The sequence below is a fragment of the Corylus avellana genome, chromosome ca1 (assembly GCF_901000735.1).
Source record: "Corylus avellana chromosome ca1, CavTom2PMs-1.0".
NCBI lineage: Eukaryota > Viridiplantae > Streptophyta > Magnoliopsida > Fagales > Betulaceae > Corylus > Corylus avellana.
Genome location: NC_081541.1, coordinates 6795163 through 6815363, shown reverse-complemented (window position 1 = coordinate 6815363; position 20201 = coordinate 6795163). Strand labels below are relative to the sequence as shown.

At 34.7% G+C, this 20201-nt stretch overlaps 1 protein-coding gene across 4 annotated transcripts; it reads left to right on the top strand.

Moving 5' to 3' along the window:
* Positions 1-1529: 1529 nt before the first annotated feature.
* LOC132179167 (uncharacterized) lies at positions 1530-19941 on the top strand. 4 transcript variants are annotated; one of them, XM_059591822.1, is made up of 18 exons: positions 1535-1930; positions 2411-2469; positions 2546-2677; positions 4001-4141; positions 5558-5614; positions 6140-6234; positions 7451-7583; positions 7716-7892; positions 9864-10054; positions 10233-10299; positions 13154-13287; positions 13697-13763; positions 15345-15407; positions 15500-15744; positions 15822-15951; positions 17222-17314; positions 18631-18816; positions 19544-19941. In XM_059591822.1, exons 1-18 carry the CDS (start codon positions 1624-1626, stop codon positions 19835-19837), a joined length of 2571 nt encoding a protein of 856 aa, XP_059447805.1. In that variant the 5' UTR covers positions 1535-1623; the 3' UTR covers positions 19838-19941. The 4 variants fall into 4 exon arrangements, with proteins under 4 accessions (XP_059447830.1, XP_059447805.1, XP_059447814.1 ...); XM_059591831.1 differs by having other exon boundaries at positions 1848-2028; XM_059591840.1 differs by having other exon boundaries at positions 1914-1930; positions 2542-2677.
* Positions 19942-20201: the final 260 nt, after the last annotated feature.

The following is a 20201-nucleotide window of genomic DNA, read 5'->3' as shown; positions in this document are numbered from 1 at the left end:
CCTTAACATTTGGATTTGTATCATATGGATGGGTATAAAAAAAGTATTTTAAAGATTCTTGCGGTATGCACTCATTAAATCGGTTATTCCATACAAATTTGTCCACTTTTATTCTGGAGCCCTACAAAATTACAATTCTACATTCAAATAAAGAACTACAAAAAAGCGAAATAAAAGGAAAAAACAAAGAAGAAGGGGTTGTTGGGTGGTCATCTACCTCCAAATTTAACATTTGGGGTGGTTCGGCCACTTTTAATAGTGGCTGAATCACTTACTTTTGGAAATTGTTCACTCAACTCTAAAAGATAATTTGAGTTTAGTTGATCATTCTTACTAGCTGAAAGCTACTATTAAATGTCAGTTTAAAGGTGGTCAGACATCCATAAGGAAGGCTGAACACCATTTATTTATTTATTGGGAAAATGTATGATAAATCCGTGAGTTAGCCATTCAAAATTTTAATATCCTTAAGTTTTTTTTTTTTTTTTTTTTTTCGAAAACTTAGTCCATAGGTCAATTGAAATGACAATAAAATCCCTGCCGTTAAACTTTTTTAACAGATGTTAGGAAAACTCAAAACGCACCGTTTTACTCCATTAAAATATTAATTTTTTATTAATTTAATTAAAAAATTTTTTTTTTTTGAAGGAACCGACCCCCTGCAGCCATCCCCTGGGTGGCAACCCACCCCAGGGGTGGCTTGCGGCCACCCCCAGGGGGGGTTTGGGGTGGCTGGCAGGCCACCCCAAGCAGGCTCACCCAAACCGCACCAGCCAGGGTGGCTTTCAGCAGCCACAGGGTGGGTTGCCATACTAGATTGGTACTTGGAAGTCGGTTCTAAACTTTAAGATTTAATTTTTTAATTAAATTAATAAAAAGTAATATTTTAATGGAATAAAATGAATGGATTTTGAGTTTTCTTAACATGCTGTTAGAAACACAATCCTTGCCGTTAAACTTTTTTAACAGATGTTAGGAAAACTCAAAACGCACCGTTTTACTCTATTAAAATATTGATTTTTTATTAATTTAATTAAAAAAATTAAATCTTAAAAAAAAAAAAAAAAAATTGAAGGAACCGACCCCCTGCAGCCACCCCTTTTAACGACAGAGATTTTATTGTCATTTCAATTGACCAAATGACTAAATTTTTGAAAAAAAAAACTTAAGGATATTAAAATTTTGAGGGACTGACTCAATGATTTATCATACATTTTTCCTTATTTATTTTACTTTATTTTGTAAGAATTTAGCCAAACAGTTTTGCAGGCAAAAAAAAAAAAAAAAAAAAGCCAAAAGAGTTTTGTCGTCAACTTGACTACTATTCATACAAAGAAGCCAATCGAGGCACCAACGGATATTAGTACAAATTACTGTTACAGTGTTACCGTAAATATTCTCTCTCTCTCTCTCTCTCTCTCGCTCGTGCTTCCAAATCCCAAAAAGCACAGAGATTTGAGAGATACAAAAATCATTAGGATTCCCTTCCACTCATTTCCCAGCCACACATTCACACGAATCACACTCACTCTCTTCAAACAAAAAAAAAAAAAAAATGTCCCTCTCATTGTTATTCCTCTTTTATGCGCCAAACCAAACTACCGTAACCACCACCCACCCACCATGTTCCTCTCAGCCCACAAGACGCCGCCATTCCTCCACACACTCCACCGCCTCGCCAACTCTCGGAATCTCCGCCGCAACAACATGTTCTGCCGAGTTGCGCCGGGGCTCTCCGTCTCGTCCTCCCTCGGCTCCGTCTTTGCCTCCGGAAACGCGATCGCCGCCGCGGCAGGCTCGGGCTCCTCGCTACACGGGGCCGTGACGTCGGCCATCACGCACGTGGCCGTCACCGCCGTGGCCATCGCGTCGGGGGCTTGTCTATCCACCAAGGTCGATTTCTTGTGGCCCAAGAGGGAGGAGCAGCCAGGTGCGTCTTGGTGTGAGTTTGTATGTTTGCTTTGGTCCTAGACGAGAGGAAAATTGCAACGAAACTACACATCATTCAACCCTCTCAGGCTCAGCAGTGTATTTTGCGATTCTTTTGTGCCTTTTCTTTTGAACTAAACAAATTTGAGTTTAAATTTGAACTGTCTATACTAAATATCAGTATGTTTAATTTCTTAAGAAAATATTTTTGTCTCTCCGAGCTTCATTTCTGCTGCTGTTCCAAATTGAGATGGTCTTGACTTGATAACCCTTCTTTTCCTTATTGCATTGACTACATTATGATGATTTAGGGCAGGTTTATAAAATTATTCTTGGCACAGCATCCCCCACTTTTTTTCCTCAATTCTCGTCTCTCACTGGTGGTTCTCTTGAAAATGTTTAATATATGAATTTTTCAATTGTGGATCCATTTTCTTCTCTATTTTATTAAATTAAATATTAATATCATATTGTGTTGCAGGTTCCTTTATACTGGAGGGAGTAGATGTAACTGGGTATCCTATATTTAGTGATCCAAAGGTTTACCATCTATACTTGAATCCCAACTTGCTTATAGTCATTTGCTGCTACTAAAACACTCTATCTGTGAAGGCAGGTACAAAAGTCAATTGCATTTGCGAAAAAAGCTCACTGTGGCCAATTTCGGAAAACAGGAGACCCTTATCTAACTCATTGTATTCATACGGGAAGGATCTTAGCAATGTTGGTTCCATCAAGTGGCAAACGAGTATGCAATCCTGTTTCTATTTAATATGGTTTAAGTTTTTGGCTACGAAAATGTTTGTGTTAATTTATTCCTACAATATTCACCATTTTTTACTATCTTTTTCAGAACTGTAATAAGAGAACTTTCTTCTTATACCGAATGTTCTATATTGTGGAAGACATGTATTAACTTATTAATATTATTCTCATCTTTTTTTTTTTTTTTTTTTTTTTACTTATAAAAAAGATATTCTCGTCTGCTTTTTTTTTTTTTATTAAGTAAACTGCATTAGAAAGGCGTGAAGTGCAAGCCCGGTATGCAAGACTTATACAATGGAGAACCTCCTTAAACAAAAAGTGAAAGAAGAAAGATGAATTAAGGAAAGAAAATTAAACTCAAGAAACACATAAATCCAGACTTGACAAATCTTAGTCTTCACCATTATGATCCATGCATGAGTTAACATGCTTATTTTTTGCATGTGCTTGTTGTGTAAGGGACATGCAGTTTTTTAAGTTTCCTATTTTCCTCATATGTAGCTGAAGGGATGCATGAAAATGACCATATCAATGGAAAAAATATTCTACTAGTAGTCTGGACAGTGATGGTGGGAACCTCCCCATTACGGTACATAGGGTTAGTGACTAGTAGACCATAATCATAGCCATTCTTTGTTGTTTTGAATTAATTTGAAAAAGGTTAGTTCTAGTTTTGGGTAACAGACCCTCCAAGGCCAAGCTGCTTAAGTAAACATGTGTCTTATTTATTGCTTATGCAGACAAAATATGCATAAAAAGAAAATAAACAGCAAAGGACAGAATATTCATTGCCTATCATTTTGAATCAACAGTATATGCCCTTAACATGCCCTATCAATCAATGGAACTCTAGTACCATATGCAATAAAATAAAACTTTGTTCTCATTTTCATGTACGTTGGTGCTAGAAAATTATCTTTTTGAAATTTAGAGTTCCCAATGCTCTTTCTTTTTTCCCTTTTCCTTTTTATTTTTATCCTTTTTCTTTGATTATTTACCCTCCTAAATCGGTGGTTATTTATCCTTTTTTATGCCTGTGTTGATAGTTTTGCTATCCAATTTTTATGGCAAAAATATGTATTGCTACTAATTTTTAATTATTTGTTATTAGATCATGAAATTAATGAATAATATGCAATAAAGCAATATGACTCAACTGGAAATATGGATTCACTGTTTGTGTATTATATTGTTGCATATTTAAGTAGCAGTATGTCACTTAATTGTAGAAATTGAAAAACACTTTCACTGTTTAAAAGCACATTTTCCATTTATCCCTTCATTAAGATCGTAAATTCTCCTGCAGGCTGTTGATACAGTTGTGGCCGGGGTTCTCCATGACGTAATTGATGATACATGTGAAAGTTTGCACAAGATAGAAGAAGAGTTTGGTGATGATGTAGCTAAGTTGGTAGCTGGTGTTTCCAGGTTAAGTTATATAAATCAGGTATTATTAACTGGTTATGACTATAAACCCATATCTTTTGGTTCCAAATGAAAATATTTGACGCCGAGTAGAATTAGAATTGTTCTGATAATGTATGATAGTAAACAAAAGCCAAGTATTGGAGGCTGTAAGGGTTATTTAGAAAGAGAGAAAATAACGGTTTGGGTTAATAAAGGACCCTAACTGCTCAAAGAAAACTAAGAATAACTCTAATAGTACTAGAATATTATTCAATTCTGAATGAAGAACTAAGCCCACAAGCCATGCTTATATAGTTGAAGCAAACCAACTTTTTGCCAAAAAAGACAAAAGTCTAATATTTCATAAAATCAAATTGCGAAATAAAATAAAGATTCTGCCAAAAAATTTGGCCAAATCTAGTAATAAAATCACTTCTAATATGAGAAAATAAATATGTCCTAAAATGGCAAAAAGTAACTTAAATAGTGATTTGGAAGGAAACATAGTGGATTTTGGGCCAAAAAAGGGCGCTCACTAAGGGTTGTTGGGTGTCCATGACGTGCACCCGAAAAGAGCTTTTCAAATTGGGATCAAATGCGCAATTGTAATACTCGTACGAAAAGTTATACCCAATTTACTGCCTAAAAGCCTAATGTGCAATATTGCCCCAATTATGCCTGATTCGACCGATTTTCTCTGTCAAGATATTCTCACGTCATTAATTCAGTATTTGACAATTCAAGTCTGTGATTCTCCTGTATCAAGATTCAATTAGGCCTTTATGTGTTGAATTTAGTAAGTTTCAGAAGCTTTATGACGCTTTTGAAAAACGGTTTTCATTTATGAAATTGGAAACAATGAAAAACTAGTCTAATCATGCCTTTTCAGTTTTCTTGCCTTGTTGAGCAGCCAGGAATAAAATGCAAGAAATAACTGTCACTGAGCAGCTGGAAATAAAGTTGTCATTTTTGGGAAACAATTTTTTATTCAGAGATTTTATTGCAAGATAGTTTCTAATTTTCTTTGCCATAGTTTCTAATTTTCTTTGCCTAGGTTATTTCCACTTCAGTTTTATATTTTCCATTTTCAACTGTGGAAATTTTTTTTCATTTCATGTTGAATATGTGGCGAGTACAAGGTGAATAAATGCCACATGGAAGTAGAATGGGAAAAATATTGCAGATTCTATTTAAAGGAGAAGTTGTTGACATACATGACCTAATCCACTTTGCTCATTTTGTTGTCTTGCTACCTTGAGGTCATGTTACAGAGTCTTTATTACTGTTCTTTAGGTCACATTGCAAATATATACGGGAATTCTGTTAGTTTCCTCATATTGTGTTCCATTCCATCATATACTTGCAGTCCCTTGATTTTGGCTTCCGTGAGATTCTTTCATTTCTTTTTCCCCTTTCTTGTGGTGTTCTTCATGTTGTCATGTATTTTGTTTTGCAGCTGTTACGGAGACACCGCAGGATAAATGTGAACCTGGGTACCCTTGGTCCTGAAGAGGTATAAAACTCAATTGCTAGATTGTGATTGCAATTAGCCATTCTATGGAAGTTAATAAAGAAATTTTATTACACAGTTGAGTCACAAGTGACCTTAAATGTAATGTATAAGAACAAATTATGTTGATCTAAATATAGATTGGAGATTTTTTCATATCCTTATTTGGTTCTGATTCTAATGTATGAGCTTAGGACCATTACTTCTAGAAACTTGTGGTGACACTCACCGGTGTGCATTGGTGCATCTTACTAGATGCACCAATGCACAACATGAATAATAATTTATTAAAAAGAAAGGCAAAGCTTGCTTACATGAAAAGTCCTAAGACATCATTACTGTGTGTTAAACGCTGCTTAGTGAAAAGGAAACTTATATGCAAGAAAGGATGGGATGGTTTTTATTTGTATTGAGTAAATTAATTGTAGCTTTGTAAGTAACTTTATCAGTTCTTTTTCTGAGATAAGCAACATACCTTAGCTGCAATAGTTTTTTATGATTCTCATACTTTAACTGTTCATCTATTAGGCTAATAATTTACGAGTTATGCTCTTGGGCATGGTTGATGATCCACGTGTAGTGCTCATCAAGCTTGCAGATCGACTTCACAACATGAGAACCATGTATTGACTCTCTACTTCTATTAGTAAATTTTGCCTGTTTAAGGGTGACTATTTTGTGTTCATTTATGTTTTGAATTAATTCCTAAATGATTACAATCACTTTTTTCCTTTCATTTTTTATTTCTATTTCCGGGGTTAATTGTAGCTATCCATTCAAATTGGGTCCTTTTCAATGTTTCTTATTGTCAAATCACCATTTATCATAAAAGCTTAAAAGCTCATTGGAAATGATAAATTTAATCATTTAATTAATACTTCAATACTCATTTTCACGTGTCAGCTCAAAATCTCCCTCAACAAGTGAGGCCTAACGCGTGAGATATTTAATTGAAACATGGGGTAGATTGTGGAGTGAGGGTAACTCAGGACCCATGCCTCTAATACCGTGTTAAATCACCACTTATCCCAAAATTTAAGCTCATAGGAAATGATAAATTTAATCATTTAGTTAATTAATACTCATAAATTACAAATTTTTGCAGTCAACACTCTAATTGAAGATTAATTTGCGTTGTCCACTCAATCATCCAAATCCGTGTCAAAATTAACTGAGTGGTGAGGTGTGTTGGGTGGACATTGCAAACTAATGACTAATGTGTTAATTCTAACATATCGGTGTGTTAAAGTATAGATTAAGTGATTAAATTTACCTCTTCCTATCAGCTTAAACTTTTGGGATAACTGGTGATTTAACATGGTATCAGAGCCAAAGGCCCTGGGATCGAACCTTGACTTTGTCAAATCATCCCCCATTTAAATTAAATATTCCACGTGTTGGGCCTCACATATTAAAAGAGAGTTTGAGCTCATACGTGAGGATGAGTGTTAAAGTGTTGATTAAGTGATTAAATTTACCTCTTCCTATCAGCTTAAACTTTTGTGACAACTAGTGATTTAACACAGTGCATCCCACTACTTTTTGCTAATCTATTAATGTTGACATAGTTTGGACGATGGAGAGTGTTGATTGAAAAAAATTATACTGTGGGAAGAGCATTGCAAATAACCCCATAGTTTAGGATGGATGTTACAACTAACCCTTATTTTTAATTATAAATCTTTCTGCTTTCTTTAAGAGTAATTTTGCAGGTTTGAATAATTTATGAATATCCACAATCTCTGGATCAATCATGAATCTTATGGCTGACCTAACCAAAATTTAGGCTTATATTATTACCATATGAATCAAACTTCTGGATGATGAGTTATTTTACAGTTTCGTGCTGCCGTTGCCGAAGGCTCAAGCTGTTGCAGAGGAGACCTTAGTTATATGGTGCTCACTTGCTTCCAGATTGGGTCTGTGGGCATTAAAAGCTGAACTGGAAGATCTGTGCTTTGCTGTTCTTCAGGTCTGATATAATATTTTTTTCTATCACGGATCATAATGACATCCATGTTGCTCAACTGTATCATGTTCTTTTCTGATATGTAATTTGATTCTTTAATTACATGTCTCATTTTTCCTGTACACGTATGTCCAGCCTCAAATGTTTCAGAAGATGCGAGCTGATCTTGCGTCCATGTGGAGCCCTAGCAGCAGAGCAGGAAATCCTAGACGATTATCTGCGCGAGTGGGCTTGTCACCAATGGATGAAAGGAACTCAACTTCCGAATATGAAAGGTCCTTGGCAATTGATGAAGACATCACAAGCATGAAGGTAAGCAAATTTTCTTTTATATATTTATTATATCGTTAGAGATAAACTGAGCCTGATTGAGAAACTTTTTTTTTGTCATTGCTTTATTAATGCTTTTTGACGGAGATGGTATGAATACCACTGATAGTGAGGGCTTAGATGCATATTTTTGCAGGAATTTATCATGCTGAGTGAATGAGCTCTTCGCCTGATTTTTTCTATTATAGATAATTGTTTGCTTTACGGCTATGAAGTTTCCAAGAAGTAATTTATTTTTGCTTCTAGCTAGGTGTTTCTCTTATATACTTCCTGTGTATCTGGGGGTGCCTTACACTTTTATTGATATTTCTATTACTTATATGTTAAAAAAGAAAGTTTCCTAGAAATAATGAAAAATATTCTCTGGTTAGCAGTCAATGCATGAGATACATTAGGGCTTTGTTTGGTAATGGGGATGGGGTTGGCCCAAACACTGTTAATCACCATTTCCCAAAAAAATCAACATCAGAACATTCTAACTTTTTCACTTTTAATATCAAATCATTCACTTTTTATTATTATTCAAATAAAAAAATCACTATAAAACAAAACTTTTTCACTTTTTCATACCACTTTTTCATTTTTTTATACTAAACATTCTTACTTTTTTTCACATCAATCTACATCAACTACAGTGTTTAGGCCATCCCATTTGCCAAACACCCCCTAGATTATTTAAGCACCTGTAGTCTCAGCATTAAAAAAGAAAGAAGTCTGTTTTTTTTTTTTTTTTTTTTCCTACTAAATGGTCATTGAAAGATTTAAATGGTTTTTATATTTTTTATTTTTTTTATAAGTAAAGGAAATTCTTTTTTTTTTTTTTTTTAAACCCCAAGGGGTTGGCCCAAGTGGTGGAGGCCTTGGTCTTAAGGTTTGCTCCCTTCAAGGTCCAAGGTTCAACACCTCATGAGTGCAAACAATTTCTTGGAGCCACACCCCCTGGTGAAAAGCCAGAGATTTAACCAGTTCCGTGTAGGGAAACTTTCGAGGGTGCGGTGCACGAGACTGGGATTTACTCTGCAAGGGTGGGTCCGAAGGGCCTTGCCTTGGAGAGGTTCCCGGACATCAAAATAAGTAAAATAAATTCATTAAAAGCGCAAGGGGCGCAACCCAAGTGCATAGGAAATTCACTAGGTAGTGTCCTTTTTTCTTCCTTTTTAAATTATCTTGATATTTTTTAATTTCAGATTGTAACTTCTGAGACAACCTTTTGTAGATTTATTTCAAATTTATAATATGCAGTACAAATTACAATCACTGTGGTGCAAAATGAAGCACCGTGTTTCCTTTTGTCATTAACATATTTGGAGTTTTTTTGGATGATGCTTATTAACATCTTAGAGCTACTTCATTGCCAAAAATTTCAAGGGAGGGGACAGCTCAAAGAGGTAATCTGGAAAGTTATTCATGCTCTCTTAATGTGGAGCATTTGGAGAGAAAGGAACTGGAACCTCTTCGAGGATAGCGAGTCCAATGTGCTTATTCTAAAATCCTCCTTTTTGAGATCTCTTTTGGATTGGGTTATTGTAAATGTTCCTAATTTTGTCTCAGCAAATCTGGTAGATTTGATTTGCTTTTTACATTGTAGTAGACTTTAGGGTTTATGGCTCTCTTGTATACTCTTCATGTACGAGGGATTTGCCATTTTCTTTCAATGATATTAGAATTATTCATTAAAAAAAAAAGGTGGTGGCAGAAATGACACTCAGTCATTTCATATATGTGGCATTAGAAATAGGTTTAAAGAGGCAGTCTAGGATGTTCATCTACATTGACAAAAGACTTTTGTTCCTAACAGCTTGCATGCTTAGGTTACTTTTAGACACAATGGTCTCTGAAGCAAAGCATGTTGGAGAGGGTTGTAATACTCTGAAAGAATGGGAAATTGGAATTTAATGGTAGTTGATAAATTTCCGTTGTTAGTCATTCCAGTTGATTATTCTTTAATTTCAGGATCTTTTGGAGGCTGTAGTTCCTTTTGATATCTTGTTAGATCGGAGAAAACGGACTAAATTTCTCAGTAGTCTCACAAGTACTCTGGAGACAAACATGAAACCCAAGGTTTTGCACGATGCTGGAATTGCTTTAGCATCTCTGGTAGTTTGTGAGGAAGCACTTGAGCGGGAGTTAATTATATCAAATTCGTATGTTCTGCTTCTCTCGTTATCATTTGCTCCTGTGCTTGCTAAATATAATCTAAAGATGTTATTAAATTTTTTAGTTTATTTATGCATGTCTCATTCAGTGACATAGGGCCAATATTTTTTAGTTTGTCTACGGCTAAAAGGTTGTAATTTTTATTTTTAATTATTTCTTTTGCAGTTATGTTCCAGGGATGGAAGTAACTTTATCAAGCCGACTAAAAAGCTTGTATAGTATTTTCAGCAAGGTACGAATGAATTTACTTTCAAACAACTAGAGTTAGGCATGTGTGCATAAGTTTTGCATACCATAATCAAATGAGATATTGCATATTATTCTAAGAGTTAAGTATGTTCATCACTTCTGTACATGAAATGCCTTTGTTTCAGCATAGTTCAAAACCTACTCTATGTAAAGAATGATCTCAGTACGTAATTGTCAAAGTATGAAAACCTGTAAGACCGTGTCTTCGTTTTTTCCTTTTAACTGTTACAGTATGCTGTAAAGATATTGACTTCTGGTTTCTTTATAAAGTTGACTGCATATAGTATTTAAGAGTATGCTTGTTTGTGGGGTCGCTATGATATCTATTATTATGCATCATAGCACACTTGTGCTGGATTTCTAGAAGTTGTTATGAGATGTCTGTGGAGAGAAACTTTCTTACTGGAGGAAGATCTAAATTGCGGAACTCTCTTATGTTTATAGGGCAAAAACTGTGGTTTAACAACTTTATTTTTTGCCTCATCGGTTTCATTTTGTATCACAAATGGTACCTCGATAATGACTAAAAACCGAGATGGTACTTCCATTTAACTTCCATCTAAAAATTGACGGAAATCTACGTCAGCACCTTTATAAAATCGACACATGTCCATATTTCTAATTAAATATAAAGAATAAAAATTTTAAAACTAAAATTATTAAAAATATATAATTAAAAAAAAAAAACGCTTTTTTTTTTCCTCACTTTCTTTCTTTTCCTTTTACCTACGCACTTCCATCTAAAAATTGACGGAAATCTACGTCAGTACCTTTATAAAATCGACACATATCCATATTCCTAATTAAAAATAAAAAATAAAAATTTTAAAACTAAAATTATTTAAAATATTAAAAAAAAAAACGCTTTCTTTTTATTTTTTCTCACTTTCTTTCTTTTCCTTTTACCTACGCTCTTCTTCTTCTCCTCCTCCTCCTCCTCCTCTCCCCATTTTTTGTCCGGTTAATACTTCTCACCCACTGATGACTGAGGACCACAAAAATCTTTCCAAAGAAAATCATGAACACAAAAATATGTGGAAACCTGTAACTTCCCACACTTTTTTTTTTTTTTTCTTGTTTTTATTTGTTTTTTGTTGATGGGTTTTTAACTTTTCCTTAGATTCTCTCTTGTTCTTTGAATTTTTTAACACTTTCCTTTTGATCTGATTTTTTAACAGCAAATGTTTTTTTGATCTGAATTTCTCGCCAACTATTTTTCTTGTTGCAGAACATCCAATGTTCTCTCTCGATACTTTATATATTTCAAAAGCATCAGGTTTGACAACCCCCCATTTTCTCTATGTTTCCCAGACTAAATTTTTGAATGGAATTTAACGAAATAAAGTGATAAGGGGGTGGTTCCAGCCAACCCCATGGGATGGTCGGCCACCCCCATTTTTGTGAGCCACCCCTTTTCCAACATATACTAATTTTTTTTTAATTTTTTTAATAATTTTAGTTTTATTATTATTATTATTATTAATTTGGTATATGAACATGTGTCGATTTTTTAAAAGTGCTGACATGAATTTTCGTAAATTTTTGGACGGAAGTTAGACGGAGGTACCATCTCGGTTTTTAGCTATTATCGAGGTACCATTTATAATACAAAATGAAACCGAGGGGGCAAAAAATAAAGTTGTTAAACCATAGGGGGTCAAAGGTATTTAACCCTATTTATAAACTTGAAGCTCTCTATTCTGCGATACAAATATGAGAAATGATGTGAACTTTGCCATTAAATGCCTTATTCATATAATGTACTTTAGAAAAGAAGCATGTGGTGCTCAAAAGTGAAGAAAAAACTTCTGTTTTTTCAGCTGCTACATCAAACTAATAAAACCATTGAAATACTGAAAATATTATAATATTATAACAAATTGGCATGAAGTGCTGAAATTGCCTTTTATATTGGCGGAGAAGTTTCCTTGGATACTGTGCTGGAATTCATCTGAAATCTTTTTTTAGCTGCAATCTCTCTTTCTCTCTCTCCCCCTCTCTTTTTAAATGATTGATAAGTTGCATAGCACCCTATAACTCCTGACTTTACCCTCCACCCTGTTCTTAGAGGGGAGGAGATGACAGGCTAGAGCTCATTGGCAGAAGTAATGCAAACTATTCTGACTTAGTGATCAGGATTGTTAGAAAATTTGCCATAGATATTTGGGACAGGTGGCACAGTTTTTCAGATATCTCTAATGATCTGTTCTAGAACTCTTTCTTGAAGTGTATTACGGAGTTGAGTTTATGGTGGTTGTTAATCTTCATCTGTTTGGATAAGCCTGAAAACTTTGTCAACAGACCATTATCTAATCCAAAGAAGTCAATCTCTTCTCCCTCCATGCTTTTTTTTTTTTTTTTTTTCTTGGTAAGTTGGGTGGGGCCTGAAATTTTCAACTTTCTGTATTCTCTAGATTTGGTGGAGGACGACATCATGTGTTTGATTAATCTCTCTCTCTCACTCTCTCTCTTTTACGAAGGAACTTTTGTAGGCTCATACCTTGGATGTTTAGGCCTTGTCCCCCTTTTATCTTTAGCACACATTTTACTTAGACTTTGGAAATTTCTTTCCATTCATGAAACTCATTAAAATTGGAGAAAAGGTGTTATAAACGTGATGGTTGAGCAACAGACGCTGGATGTCAAAGTTTGGAGTCTGCATCATAATCTAGCTTCTATTGGTTACTACCTATCTTTAATGCTTTTGTTGACAATTATGTTATATTTGCAGAAGTCATTTTATATTCATTGGTCTTAGATTGTTGGAAAAAATCTTTAAATAGAATTCATTTTGATGTGATTATGAAAATTTATAAATGTATTTTTACCTTCCTTAGATGAAACGGAAAGATGTCAGCATCAATAAAGTATATGATGCTCGTGCATTAAGGGTAGTTGTCGGAGACAAGAATGGAACTCTGCATGGACCTGCTGTTCAGTGTTGCTACAGTCTTCTCAACATTGTGCACAAGTAAATCAATTGAAATTTCTGTTCTTCAGTTTTCCATTGTTGTTTTGACACTATAACCTAATTTATTTTAGCAGCAATTTTTGCTCTCCTATCTTGGGCAGATAGATGGGTTTCTTTGGTGCCTCAGTCAGGGGTGGTACTACTGGAATAAAGACAATTTTTAGTAAGACACATAGATGCCCCCCGCGCGAAAAATAATATATATTACATATATGATCCAATAGTTTTAAGTTACAAATAAGTTATCCTCTAATTTGTCCCCCCCAATTCTAGAATCCTAGTTCCACCCCTATCAGTAGTGTATTTGTAGTCTCGAGTTTAAAATATTTACAATTTTTCTGATTAATAGAATTGCATAAGATTGTGACTAGATAATGGACCTTTTTCTAATTCTTTCTTGGCATTACAGGCTTTGGACCCCTATTGATGGTGAATTTGATGATTACATTGTTAATCCAAAGCCTAGTGGTTATCAGGTTATATTTCTCTACTCAATATGAAATGATAAATTCATGAAGTCTTGTTGTTGTTACTATTAAGTCCTTTAGTCCTTTGTTTACTATTGCCGCCATTATTACCACCTTCATCATTGCCACCAACATCGCTACTGCTGCTACCGCTGGCACTAGTACAACCACTGGCATATTCACCATCATCATTACTGCCACCACCACTAGTTGCAGTTTCCATTGCCACCACTACCACCAACAACCTTACACCATACTACCATCATCACTAAGTCATTGTTGTAACGGTTACCGTTATCATTGTGTAACTAATACAATACTAAAATTTTTTAATTTTTTAAATATACTTTTTTTTTTTTTTTTGAAACTCCTCCAAGGCAAGCTGCTTCATGTACCCACCCTTGTCGGGTAAACCTTGGATTCGTATAAAGTGCCCTATTCACACGGAATGGGTAGGCTGGCCCCAAAGAATTATTTGCACTTAAAGGGATTCAAACCTTAGATCCGATGGAAATGCCACAAAGACTAAGGCTCTTACCACTTGAGCCACCCCCTTGAGGTCAATTTTTTAAATATACTTTAAACAACATAAATCTAAATTAAAATGATTGAAATCTATCAATTAAGTTCTGTGATATTGAACATTCTATTTTTTTTCTTTTGAATATTTCATCCAAACACAACCTTATGGCCACACATCATAATTTCATTCAAGGTTCTACAATTTAGCTTAATAGAACCATCATAGCAGGTCAAATCTGCTTGAATTGAGCTTTTGATTGGCTGGCAACCTTATTGTGTTTGCGTTCAAAATCTTAGTAAGGTTAGAATGCATGGACTCATGGCTGTCTTACATAAGGTCCATGAGAATAAAGCTTGATGGATGTTACATTGGTCACCTAGTTTCAATGTTGGTTTCATACTGTCATGCTATCCCTCCCTAAAGCTCACATCCATGAGGTGCATTTCCTTTGGATGAACCCAACCATTGCCAAATGTCACCGTATTATGCTACAATGCTCTCCTCTAAGGACTCTTATCCCCCTTTTCAGATCTCCAACGCATTTCCTTTGGATGATCCCAACCATTGCAAAATAATGGGATGCGAGTATAAGCTGGAAAACCAATTTCTTGAAGAAAATGTTATAACAATGTTAGCTCACTAACAGTATGTACCATTGCTCTATACTTAGGTTCTACACTAAATCGCACTACCATTGCCTGTTTTTACTCTTCCACATAACCAAATTACCATCTAAGAATGTACAATATTTTGTAGTATATCTTTTATTTGAAGGAGAATTTTTCTAATCTGCATCAGTAAAACCTTCCACTCTAAGGTGCCCATTTTTCCTATACAATATATCGAACCAGGAGCTTGCTTCAAATAACAAATATTACGAGTGACAACATCTCAATGTGGAATTCTAGGAGCATCCAAGAACTGATTCACTATGGGGTGGTTGTGCAAGTGTTAAGGGTTGTTTGACCTTTGTCTAATATGTCTACGGTGCAGCCATTATCTTAGCCCACTCTTGAAACCATAGCTTTATTTATTTATTTATTTATTTTTATTTTTTAAAATTGCAGTCTCTGCACACTGCTGTTCAGGGTCCTGACAGCTCACCTTTGGAAGTTCAGATAAGAACACTGGTACCAATCTTCTTCCAATTTTTTTGGAGGTAAAAGTTACTTATCATTGCATTTGATTTAGTTGATAGAAATATTAATTTTCACATTTTCAGAGGATGCATGAGTATGCTGAACATGGACTTGCTGCACATTGGCTCTATAAGGAAACCGGAAACAAGCTGTCTTCCATTAGCAGCATGGATGACTCTGAAATAGAAGCATCCACCTATTTCTCCAAAGACATGGACGACCAAAGTCCCAATGTAGATGGCTTGTTTCAGAAATATAGTTCCCTCAAAGTTGGACACCCAGTTCTTAGAGTGGAAGGAAGTCAGTTACTTGCTGCTGTTATTATCAGGTATATAGTTACTTCACGTTTATATGTTTACTTTTCATCATATACCTTCTACTTCTGCATCAAAATTGCGTTTGCAGAGTGGATAATGGTGGAAGAGAACTGCTTGTTGCTGTCAGCTTTGGACTAGCAGCTTCTGAAGCAGTAGCTGACAGAAGATCTTCTTTTCAAATAAAGCGATGGGAAGCTTATGCAAGGTTATACAAACAGGTTGGGATTTGCTTTACTTAAATTTGTTTACTATATTAATCTAAGTCTCAACTTATTCACTGGAAAAGCTAAAGCTGTATGGGTATGATAAGAATCTGAAATGAACTATAAAGGAATCTCTATTGCTGCATTAGGTTTGGATTGATGTATGTGAACACTAATGTTCTGATACAAGCTTAAAATATAGGTCCTATTAACGAATAATAGTATATTGATTGGTGAGGCTAGATTTGGGGTGAACTACTTCTGACCAAGTTGGGGCTTGTATATCCTGCTGTCATAATTATGAGTGAATCAGTATCTCACTTGATGGGCTGGAATAACTTGGATTGACATATTTGATTGAATTGAATCCATAGAGGAAAAGATTGAAGATCTGATCCGTGTTCAATATTTTATTGAATCCAAGAAGATTAGTTATAATAGTTTTATAATGATCAACATTTCTTCTTTCTGACTATTGGGTGAAAGGGACTTAGAACTATTATTATGTATGAAGATAACTAATGTGCATGGAAAGTTTATTAGAATATAATTTAAATAATTAAGTGTTACATTTCCAATCAACTTAAGCTTTTAAGATAAATGATGATTTAGTATGGAATCAGAACAAAGGTCCTGAGTTCGAACCTTATCTTTGTCATTCACCCTTCATTTCAGTTAAAAATTTTACCTGTTAGGTTTGAGACTACACATGATGGGAAGGGTTAGGATATAATTTAAATAATTAAGTCTATCATTTCCTATTGGCTTAAGCTTTTGGAATAAGTGGTGATTTAACAAAGTTCTAAATTAAATTTTTGCTAAAAATTTCACTTTAGACATGACAATATTTTATCAATCATTTTTCTACTGCAACGGTCAACATTTTTCCCCTAGTTTATTTTTGGTAATGGGAACATAAGGCAACTCTGGGCTTCCTACAAATTTTTATTTTCACTTGAAATGTATTTCTTATTTAGGCATCTTAAGTGCCATGATACTTTTCCACTTAGGGTTGCCTGTTAGTCACTGAGTATCATCACAACCTGACTATTTAGGCACTTAATCACATGCCTTTAACATAACAGCACTACTATGGTAAAATGCTGAAGAAATCTCCTAAAAGTGCTAATCAAGCAATGTAAATACCATTTTGATTGATCATCGTTTTGTGAGTTCTATTAATGCTCAAAGTTGTTCATATTCAGTTGTATTTTGAATAAGTTGCATTTACATATAGTGATTTGAATTATCTTTTTGTTTTACTGCTGTGGACTTGGCATTCCAGGTGTCTGATGAGTGGTGGTGTGAACCAGGACATGGGGATTGGTGTACTTGCCTAGAGAAGTATACACTCTGTCGAGATGGTATGTACCACAAGGTATGTCTGACATGCACTTCTTAAGAAAATATAATTTTTGTACAAACTTCAACATCTTAGTGACTTTTCAATCTGAATTGTCATTTTGTACTCTGTAAACATTATTTTATAAACGTTAGAAGCACATGTTATTAAAGAACAGTCTACCCAATTTTAGTTCATCTAAAGCCCCTTACTACAATACAAAATTATGCTTAAATAGACTATGGATTAAACCCTATCCCTAACCCTCGTGACACACCAAAATAACATAAAGCCCAACTAAATTAACATAACCCAAAGTCTGAAAAATAAGATATCATAACATATCAGGATCCAAACACGTGTAATCACTGCCCCGTGTCCCCATCACTATTACATTTGGAAAATATATCATTGCATATATTATTCTATGAAATTGTCAAGGAACAAAATTTCCCTTTTGTTTCAAGCAAAAATCACTTTTCATTGGATATCAACACAAAGAGTTAAGGAACATTGAAAGTCTTAAGAGTTTTTGTGCAAGCAGTGTCTTTTAGTACACTTTTGTACGTTAAAGTAACATTAATGTGTTTCTGTCAAGATATTATGCGTGTTTTGACACACCAAGCTCTTACTAGTCTTTTTCTGTCAAGATATTATGCGTGTTTTGACACACCAAGCTCTTACTAGTCTTACATATCTCTCTCTCTCTCTCTGTGATTGATTTTGAATCATATATTAAATATAAGCACATAATAGGATGGATGTATAACTGTTTGGCTTATAGCTAGCTAGTTCCTGTTCAGTGTCATTATCTCATTTTTAATTAGTGTAACCTAACTGGGATGTGTTGGCCGCAAACATACTGAATTAATTGTTAGATACATGTTCCTTAGATATAAATAGATTTTGTTATACGATTACAGTATTTTAATGAAATTTCAAAAAATTATTCTGTGTTTCCATGATGTTTCTATTTCCAATCTCACCGAAATGGTTCACTGAAATGAAATATTTTTCCTTCGACATTTATAAAGGCTATAAATATGTTTTTGACGTTATATTTATGAATTAGTTAAACTTGAGAAAATTATTGAAGGCAGAACAAAAATTTAAGGGTTATACCTATCTGTAAAAGGTAAATGGATATAATTATGCCAAAATATTCAACGGAAACCAAACTTCCTTTCATTATAGGATAAATCTCTTGCTTTTACTTCTATTGGCATCTAGGATTGAAATAGGGTCTTAACTTACTACTCATTAAGTGATTTTATTAACCCTTTGTTAGTAAATGATCCTATGATCAAACTTGCATCAGACATATGAGTTATTGAACTGTTTTGTCCATGCAGCAAGACCAATTTGAGCGCTTACTGCCAACCTTCATCCAGGTCTTTAACTTGACAGAGCAAGAAGAAACTGAATATTGGGCTGTTGTATCTGCTGTTTTTGATGGCAGGCAGGTTGATTCTGTAACATATAGGCCAAGCTTTGTATCAATTAATTCAACTTCCTTGGAAACTAGCATTAACAACAAGGTTTGTCTACAATCACCTTACCATGCTGAAAGTCAATTGTCTTTATTACTAGTAACTGAATATTTGCTTAAATTCTCTAATTTTATTTGTTTCATGCTTGCTAGTCACGCATGACTCAGTAAATGCTTCAGTTCTTAGAATATACCCCCCTCTCCCCTCCCCAATGCGTGCTGTCACCTCTGCGCATCCCCCCACTTGACCGACAGATCAAAGGCTTACTTGTTCATTTCCCTCCCCCTCCTGCTAGGCCTCTCCATAATAGATGCCCCATTTTGCTTATGGAGAGACCACAAGAACTTTGGGATGGTTCAAAAATTGCCGTTTCTAATGACTCTTTCTTAGCTGGTGGCCAAGAAACTATTGGACTAGGCCATTTTTTTTCTCGCCGATTTCCTATTATTTTATGTTCTTTTCTAGCACTATATTGATTATTTTGGGGTGATTGTTGGGGGCTTCTTGCCCATTCTTTAAATATTTTGTTTTTTCAATGATAAGCAAGCAAGGTATTCAACCGCGCTAGTGCGAAAGCCGTTGCACATTAATCTTTATTTTATTAAGAACAAGAAAAAAAGAAAAAGAAGATTTGAATTAATATAATTGTCTAGAACACCACAACGTACTATATTGCTCACATGCAGGCACACGTATACACACAAGTTTACTTGGGTAGATATAAATTGACTCTTCATTTGAATGAATGTTGTCTAAAGTAAGTTTTGAATTCCAGGTGCGTCTACTGAGAACAATGCTTCAGTGGGAAGAGCAACTACGCTCTGAAGCAAGTCTTGGACAGCCAAAACATGGTGGAAATTTTCATGTTAGTCCGGGCTCTGTTGTCCTTGGGGAAGTGGTGATTGTTTGTTGGCCCCGTGGTGAGATAATGAGGCTGAATACTGGTAGCACAGCCGCAGATGCTGCTAGAAAAGTAGGATTCGAGGGAAAGCTGATTTTGGTGAATGGCCACCTGGTATTACCCTGTACAGAGCTCAAAGATGGTGATGTGGTAGAAGTTAGAATATAAATAACTGTGTAGAGTCCATCAGTGTAAATAATAGAGGAAAAAGAAATATATTATCCCCATTTTATTGTATGCATCAGAATATTCGAGGCTGCGGTAAGTACTGTGAACAGAGTGGCTAATTTTTTATATTTTTTGTTTTTAAAATTGGCCCTCTATAGGTCCTTGATTTTTTAGTGTACATATACCATATATTCTAAAGCAGTAAAGGAAATAAAATCCTTGTTCACTTCAATTATTGTACTGCTTGGATATTTGGTTTTTTTATAGAAGATTTTCCATACCGAAAATGAAATTGCTTTTGCTTTAATTCATAGAGATTAGAGGCTGTTTATTTAGTAAAGTTACTGAAAAATTTGCTTTTGCT